Source organism: Vombatus ursinus, unplaced genomic scaffold, assembly GCF_900497805.2.
Source record: "Vombatus ursinus unplaced genomic scaffold, bare-nosed wombat genome assembly UNPS02011353.1, whole genome shotgun sequence".
Lineage (NCBI taxonomy): Eukaryota > Metazoa > Chordata > Mammalia > Diprotodontia > Vombatidae > Vombatus > Vombatus ursinus.
Window position 1 is genome coordinate 625374 of NW_020951131.1, and position 8755 is coordinate 634128.

At 50.6% G+C, this 8755-nt stretch overlaps 1 protein-coding gene across 1 annotated transcript in view; it reads right to left on the reverse strand.

Moving 5' to 3' along the window:
• The window catches only part of DOCK1 (dedicator of cytokinesis 1), a 523683-nt gene that overhangs the window by 20379 nt on the left and 494549 nt on the right, over positions 1-8755 (reverse strand). Inside the window, exons 46-47 of the mRNA XM_027855939.1 lie at positions 8301-8438; positions 4300-4445 (exon numbers count right to left, since the gene is read on the reverse strand). Coding sequence (XP_027711740.1) covers positions 4300-4445; positions 8301-8438 — 284 coding nt within the window. The remainder of the gene's footprint in view (positions 1-4299; positions 4446-8300; positions 8439-8755) is intronic.

Consider the following 8755-nt stretch of genomic DNA (forward strand, 5'->3'; position numbering starts at 1 on the left):
TCTATGTCTAAATAAGAATCATTTTTTATAACTTGGGCCACTTTAAAGAGCTCTCTGTATTTTTTTTCTAATTTCTAGATTTAAAAAACTCAAAATCAATGAGTCAGGCTAAGAATTGATTCCGGTGACAAGCCAGGGCCTGTGGAGACAACAAAGCCTGTGAAATGTCGACCGGCCCGGGAAGTGACGTGGGAGAGCCACGAGTGGGGTCCCAGCCTGAACTTCTCACGTTATGAGAAGCGCCCGCCAACATGTGACCTTTCCTTTTCCCTCTACCTCTGGCATTGCGGACCCCACTTGGAGGCGGCAGGAGTTGCTGCCTGGGGTGACGGCTCCAAGGCGGGAGAAAAGGCAGCCGGTGCATGAGCTAGGCTCCTGCCAAAGGTTCCATGAAAGCCTCCTTGGGAGAAGGTGCCACGCTGGCTGCCAGGGAGGGGAGCTGGGCTTGGTCTCCATGGTGCAAAGACATTGTCTTTTGCAGGACACCCAGGGGCTGTTCTCAGTCACAGCCAATGAAAACTTGGCCAGACTCGCCTTGGGGTTGTCTGGGGGAGGATGGAATGAAATTCCTTCAGCAAACCGGCCTGGAATGATAAGTACACAGGGTTTAAACACGGCTAAATTGAAAACTTCCACGCAGGGGTCGTCTTTGGAGAAAAAGCATCCATTAAACTGATGGTGAAAAGAAAGTTATAACCATTTTTGAGGCGGTTAGCACATCAGGAATAAAAAATGAGATGGGTCATACTGCAGCTACTCTTGGGGGTTGGAGAAAACTGGGGACCTCTGCACAGTTTGGCCTCGGGGCCGGGAACCTTGCTTTGAAAGGAATTTGGATTTTAAACCCACCCCCTACCCCCAGGGCTGCCCTGGGGGGATGACAGCACTGCCTCTGATGCTCCATTTTGAGAGGAATGAGTGGAAATAGTCTCTGTGTCTGGGCTAATGGGGGCGGCTGGTCTGAACATCATGAAAAAATCACCTGACCTTCTCTGGATGAGAATAAGATGATTCTCAAAGCATGAGGATCTTACCCATCAGGCTTTGGGATGTTTTAAATAAATGACATTTAACATGGGTCAAACCTGAGTACCAGTGTTTCCAGAGGATTGCAGGTAAAATCTTCCAGACTCTAGAAGTCACTGAGCCCAATCCCCAAGTCCTAGAGAGGGCATGTGACTGGTCCATGGTCACAGGGTAGCAAGTGAATTCACACTTGGGTCTTCTAACCCCAGGCCTCCCAAGTCTTTCATTTCTACTGAGTTTTGTGTCCCTCCAGGTTTTAAACTGCAAAGACCTCTCCTTAACACACTCTTCTGAATTACCCTGAAATATCACAGTCACGTACACCTGCCTCTCCTTTATCACCGAGCTAGAGAAAGAAGAACGGAGCTAGTGGGGCATTTCTGGATGACAGGCCAAAAGGACCAAGTGATGCTCATCTTGGCTGAAGGATGAGAATGTCATGGCAACCTCAGCATCTTACATTAGTCTAGAAGAGGCTCCCCCAAGACTGGAACAGACGTAAGAAATGATGACTGTAAACTAGGCAGAGAATCGTGGGAATGGAAGAAGCGTCAGAGAGAATCAGGAAAAAGTGTGCAGGATGATGGTCACGATGGAAATGGAAAGGGGAAGAAAAAAATAAATGAAATGCTGTTGAATTAGAAGATTGGAACATGACCTTGGGGAGGAGACGAGAAGATGGACTTCTTTCCCTTCCTTGGGGGGGAGGGGAACACGGCATACTCCGTCTGCTCCAGCTGATGGGCTGCCGACGTTGGCAGAACTGAGGTTTGTTCTCTCTTTTCTATTCTTTGTTATGAAGTAACAGAGTCAGGGGTAGGGACACAGGGAGGGATATAGGTGGAAATGAAGATTTTATGAAAATAAAGGCTATGAATCCAAAATACTTAGCTAAACCACTGCCCAAAGCTGGGAGGGTGCTGAGCAATGGTGACCCGTGGGACGGCTGCGGGCTGGCCCTGAGCTGATTTCGGCCGGCTCGGCTCCCCTGAACCCAAGGGTGGGACTTCTGGAGGCTCAGCTGATAGGTGGAGGGCAGCATCTGGGATAGAAACCTTCCTGAGATGGAAGCAGGAGCTGCCTCACTCTCTTCACCAGAGCCCATGGCACGTAATCTGACCTTTGTGGAGGACTCGGGGTCAGTAGGAACATCAGTTTCTCCCTGAGCCATGACCTAGCAGGGCCCTCAGTACCATTGGTAATATGTGTGTGTGTGTGTGTGTGTGTGTCAGGAAGGTGTGTCTGCCAGCCACCAAATGGTCCCAGGCTACAGTGTTTTGGGTGACTGCATCTGCACAGTTCTCTGCTGGGAGACCTCATGGCTATCCTTCTCCACCCCTGGAGAACAGAGCCAAAAACAAGATCCTGGGGCTGGAGATCTGGAGCTGGGAGGGGCCTCTGGGGTCACTCAGTTCACACTTAGCTCCCATTACAGAGGCTTTGATTGAGGCCAGCTTGCTCAAAGTCACACAGGAGCTAGAATCAGCCTCCACATCTGGCATTCCCCCTTTGGGAGAGTATGGACACAGAGCAGAATGCGACATGCAAAGGCCAGTGAGGCTCTCAGAGGAGAGAGGAGGTTGTGCTAATCCAGATGACATTTTCATACTCATAACGTATTTCTTCTTATAATGAGCCGGGTTTAATCATATTCCAGTGCTAGGATATTACTTACTAATTACTTATTACTTACTAATAATGGCAGCAAGATGGTGCAGTGGAAAGAGTGCTGGGCCTGCAGTCAGGAAGGCCTGGGCTCAAATCGGACCTCAGACACTGGCTGTGTGGCCCTGGGTAAGTCACTTACCCTTGTTCAGCCTCAGGAGAATGGGGATAAGAATAGCACCTCTCTTCAGGGTTGTTGTAGCATAAAATGAAATAATATGAGTAAAGCACTATATAAAAGCTAATAATAAATAATAACAATTATATGTAACATGGTATATTATATATTCTATCATAATAATGGTCCTTATTATTATCATTTTCACCTAATAAAATTTGGTCTGTCTCTACAATGTTCGCATTTCATAAAATGGTTGCTTGTACATTAATGTAATTTACTTTTTGGCTGACATCAGTTGCTTCCACCATCAGAACTCCTGGTGGATTTCAGTCACTTGAGTGAGAGGGGAAAGCACGCTAGAATTGTCACCAAGAGGACCTGTGTTCAAAATCTCCGCTCTGTCATCCACTACCTGGCTGGCGCAAGGCCAGTGGTTTCCCTCTGTTCTTCTCTCCAAGCCTTAATATTCTGCATCTGTAAAATGAAGGGTTTGGCCTGGACGGCCTCCGCGTCCCTTCCAGCTCTAAATCTATGAGCCAAAGACTCCTACGTGGAGGACGCCACGACTATGTCGAAATGCCCCAGAGCTGCTAAAGGCAGAGCAGGGCAGCCGTGACTCTGCTGCTAGGGGACCCCTGTGTTCAGTGGTGGAACCAGAATCGTTCTGCTTGGTCTGGTGGTCAGTGAACTGCCAATCCCAGCTGCAGATGGGTCTCCCCTACACAGGGAGAAGGTGGAGAGCCCAGCTTTGGTTTATCATAGGGAGGCTGGCTGTGCTACTTTCTGCTATCGCTGGCCTCGAACACACCAAGGATGGGTGGAAAGTTGAAGGGAGCATGGAGGGAGGATGGTGCATGGGGGTGCCAACCCATGCGGAAGACCGCCAGGCTGGGCCACCCTTTCCTCTGGGGAGCTTAGCGGCTGGGCAAAGCCAGCCCTGCACAATTACCTTCCCACCTCTCCCAAAGGGCTGGGGCACATTCTGACCATTTAGAACCAGGGTACTGGGAGGACCCTGCATGGGAGATCTGTGGGATGGGAAGCAATAACGCACCTGCCAGGGGTAGGAGAAGCAACGCTGACGAGACCACGTGCCCCTCAGAGGCTTTGACAATGAAACCAGGGCAGTGCAAGCGCTCCCAGCACCGGAAGGGCCCTCAGCCTCCCTCCAGTCTGAGCTCCAGCTCAACAAGAACTCCGTCTCTGGCATTTCCAGAAAGGGGTCACCCAGCTTTGCTCAGAGACCTCCGGTGAGAGAAAACTGCATAGTGCCAGGAGCATCCCAATGCATGTTAGGGCAGGTCTAATGATGAGCAAGTGCGCTTATGTCCAGCCTCTCCCTGAGACTGGTCAGCAGAGCCCATGGAAACAGTTCTTCAAAGACACAGCACGATTCTTAGTCTCGTCTTCTAGAGGGAAAACATCCCCTGTTCTGCCGACTTTTTTTCAGCCCCCCCTCCCCCCATTCTGCGTCGGCGCTTTCTTACCCATCAGAGCCAGGTCTGGAAGGGGTGCTGTCTGAGGACATCGAGGAGACCGAGGCGACCGACAGGGGCCTGGAGGAGGAGGGCATGGTGAAGGAGCGCACCATGGATCGCGGGCGACTGCCTCGTCTGTCGTCCATCCCCGAGGGCTGCAAACGAGAGGACTGATGTCATGCAGCTGCGAGCACTGGCAACCGGATGATTTCAGAATGATGCTTGGAATTGGGGGAGGTGCAGTGGTTAGCCCTGGGATGTCAAACTGGCAAGTCTGGCACAAAACTCACCTTCAACACTTCCTGGCTGTGTTACCCTGGGCAAATAATTTTGCCTCTCAGTGCTCCGGGGAACCCCTCCCACCCAAGACTGCAAGGTGTCGAGAGAGGCGGGCCGGGAGGAATCAAAATCAAACAAAATCTCAGGTCTGGCCCCATGATCACTGGTCAAAATTCTTTCCAGGACAGAATTCAACTTTCCTCTGAGTGTGACCCGTCCACACTCCCATAAACAACCTGGATTACAGCCCTCAGAACCAAAGGCCTTCCATTGGGAAATGACATCCAAAGCAGCTTTGACATTCGGCTGGGAGAAAGCAGAAACTCTTCTGATTAACTTTCCTTTTCTCCCCACTGAATAATCCTCCATCCGGAATCTGTCATTTGTTAGCGCTCAGGTGTTCAGGCTTTTTCCAACCTGCGGCCACTGGCGTGTGTCCAGGGACTCCACCAGCTGAGCTGGTTCAGCTTTCTTCATTCAAAGTAGTTTTCTTTGCAATACTCTGTAGCTCGTAGCTCTCTGGGGCTAGCCAGCACGGACCTGAGCACCCCCACTTTACAGATGAGGACATCGGGGCTCCAAGGCTGGTCTGAAATCTGTGTCCGGGAAGGGGCGGCGGGGGGGATCTGAACCCAGGGATTCCAAGAAAGAGGCAGATATTTTGAACTACAAGTTCCTTTAGGGCAGAGGCCAGATCTTATTTAGACTCAGCCTCCCATCATGCCTCTCACACAGTGCTCTGAGCACACTAGGGACTTAATAAATGTTTCTTGAATGAACAAACTCTTTCCACCAGATGATAAAGTTCTAAAGAGCCTGGCAAGATTCCCTGGCAAATTAGAAACCCAGTGCCTGGGGGTCCAGTCCCTGGAAGCTCTCCATTGTTTCTTTGACATGATTTTGTGTTATTGAGACCTTCATGTCACTGGATGTAGTTAATATTAATGACCTCTTGGTTTCAATTCCACTCCATTCACCAAAAAGCACCCACTGTGTGCAAAAGACCCGAGAAAGGCCAGAGAAGATACTCCTTGGAAGAGTCCAGTTTGGTCCTGTCTCTAAAACCATTCCTCCTTCCTGGAACACGTTTCCTCCCGATCAATTACTACTGATGAGTCAGTCACTTAAAAACCTGGAAATTTTTCCTTTGGATGACACAGAGTCAAGGAAAATGGCCACTTCTTAAGAGAAGTGGGCATCGTATCTGAAGCTGTCAGCATTTTTATCATACTTATACCCATTTCTGTGTTTTTAATCCTTAAGATCCCGGCCAGCCTTGCAAGGAAGCTTCTATTTGGCCTCTCACAGGGCTGGGATTTGCTGGGAACAGCCCCCCCAAGGTTAGAACTAGGCCCTGTGGGCTCCAGGCCTCAGGTCCAGAGGAAGGATCACCAGTCCAAATTCTTGTGCTCCTTAGAGTGTGAGCTCCTTGACCCTTAACGGCCTTGGCTTCCTTTTACCCCTGCCACCTTCAGTTCCCCCTCAGCGACCCTACAGGGGGGCTCAGCTCTGGGTCTACGGGCCGGACTGAAGTAGACGCCGGCAGTCCATTTCACACACAAAGAAAACTGGTCGCTCGAACACCTGGAGATTTCTTCAAATGAATTCAGACCCAAGTAGAGTCACACTTTGGGCGCACGTGATGTTGGCACTCAAACTCTCCTTGGCACTCGATGCTGATTTTAATGAGTGCAAACACCGAATCATCAAGCAGTATTCAGAGATTCTGACTTGGGTGAAGGGCCCTCCAGCCAGAGCTGCGGCAAGAAAAAACCCTGATTTCTGAGAGTCTCTTCAGCAGCAGGGGTTCAGACCGGGCCAGCGGGGCCGAGAAGCGTGGCTTGTCAGGCTGCCAAGCTGATGCTGGGAGGTGGGTCCCCGGGTGTGGTAGGGGCTGGTCTAGCCCAGGCCCAAAGCTAAGAGCACAACGGCTCCCCAAGGTCTTCGGTCCTTGGTGCAAGACCTGACACCTTCTCCAGAAAAATCTCCCCTGGACTCAGACATCACGAGGCACTTGTTCAGACCCCGTTTTATACGTGATCGAGTAATACTGTGTGATTATGATCTGTCTCAGCGATTCCTCCCATCCTTACTAGACTGCAAGCATCCTGAGGGCAGGGAACGTCACCACTCCTCCACTTCCGCTCCACTGATCTACCTGGAAACCTAAGAAGTTGCTCTGCTGGGTAAAATCCATTTCAACAGAAAAAAAAAAGTGTGAAAGTATGTAAAGGTAAGCCTCAGATGAACACGCCTACAGGGCCACTGGTTCTGGCTCCAGACAAAATGACGCTTTCCAGTGAGGGGCTGCAGGGGGAAGGGGCAGGACCAAGGCTGTGGAAGCCACTGGGCGGCCCCCCTGCTCCGAGGCCCCATCCCTCTAGGAGAAAGGGAGGGGAGAGACTGGGATCAGAGCAGCGGAAGAAATTCTTGGTCTGAGATCCTACCCCGGGGCACTGAAATGGAGACACATTCAAACAGCAGCAGGAAACACAGAAAGATTTCCTGGGTTCCTCCAGTATTCTGGGCCCCTCACCCCTAGAGGCAGGTAGGGCACACGCACACATACACACACACACACACACACACACGCACTCACACACACGCACACACACATACATGGGTGTGTATGACTCACATAAAACACAGACAAAGCAGCCTGGGGGGGTTGGAGGGGTACGCTAGCTGCCCCCCTCAGGTGGTGCATGATCAGAGTCTTGAATGAAGCCATGAATTCCAAGAGAGGGAGGTGAGAAGGAAGCGCCATCCCCGGGAGAGGGGACAGCCAGCATACTGTCTCCCCATGGGAATACAAGCTTCTGTCTTGGTATCTCCAGTGTATTGCAGAGTTCCTGGTACACAGTAGAGGCTTAATAAATGCTTGTTGACTGATGGACTAATTAATCGATTGAATGAATGATTAATCTGGATAACTAATCAGCTGTTGGGGAGCTGGTCAGCCTGGAGAAAGAAGGTTCAGGTGGAACATGATGGTGGTCTTTAAGTCTTAGAAACGCCGTCCTATGGGAAATGATTAGGCTTGTCTCGTGCATGGCCCCAGAACTGAGACCAATGGGCCCAAGTAACAGAGAGGTAGGTCCAGACTGGATGGAGAGAACGTCTTCCTCAATATGTTTCAGGTGCTTGCACACGTATGACCTATAACGGATTGCTTGTCATTTTGGGGAGGGGGAGGGTGAAGGAGGGAGGAAGGGAGAAAATTTGGAGCTCAAAACCTTAAAAAAAAATGAATGTTGAAAACTGTCTTTACATGTAACTGGAAAAAAATAAAATACTATTTTTTTTAAAAGCAATTCTTCCTCACAGTAAGAGCTCTCACAAAATGAAACGGCTCTCTCAGGAGGTACTGAGTTCCCCGTCGATGGAGGGCCACAATGAAGGGCTGGTGACCATGTATCAGGTACATTGCAGAGGGGCTCCTTGTTCAGGGCCAGGTTGGATCAGGTAGCTTCAGAAGTGCCTGAGGATGGCCTGAGAGGCATCCTGTGAGCTCCCACCTGTGCATTCCCTCCCATTCTCTTAGTTACAGGAACAGGGGCTCCATCACCTTCCCATGAGTGAAGATGTTCATCCACCACAGCTCCCTTCTCTCCCTCGCTCTCCAAGCAGAGTGGCCCCCACCCCTACTGGCCATGTCCTTCCTCTGAACACTGCCACAGAGAACCCCCTCCCCCAACTCCAAAGACATTGCCGAACCCCGAGCTGCTCACCATGGTCCGGACGCCATACTGCTTCTCGACCTTCTCTTTCAGCTGCTTGAAGCAGGCTTCCATCCGCTCGTGAAATGGCCTCAGTGCCTCAGTGACTTTTTCTCCATGAATCCTGATCCCCTCTGCCAAAAAGGGAATCTGAAAAACACCAAGAGCTTGATGGTGGGTTTGCCCGTGATTGACCAAGGGCACCAGAAACTTGGAACAACAGCGATGGTTGAAAAAGAAAAGCAAAATGTAGAGGGTCAGATAAAGAAAAATTAATGGGCAAATAAACTAGGTTACTTGGTTACATGTAGTAGGTGCTTAATTAAGCCCATCAAGAGTCAGCCCATAAATCAGCCTGAACTCTAGGGTCATGGGGTGGGAGCTGGAAGGGTCCTTGGTGTGCGTCCCTGTGCCCTCCTTCCCCACTGGGGCCTGGGGGTGCATCCTTGTGTCCCCCTCCCCCACTG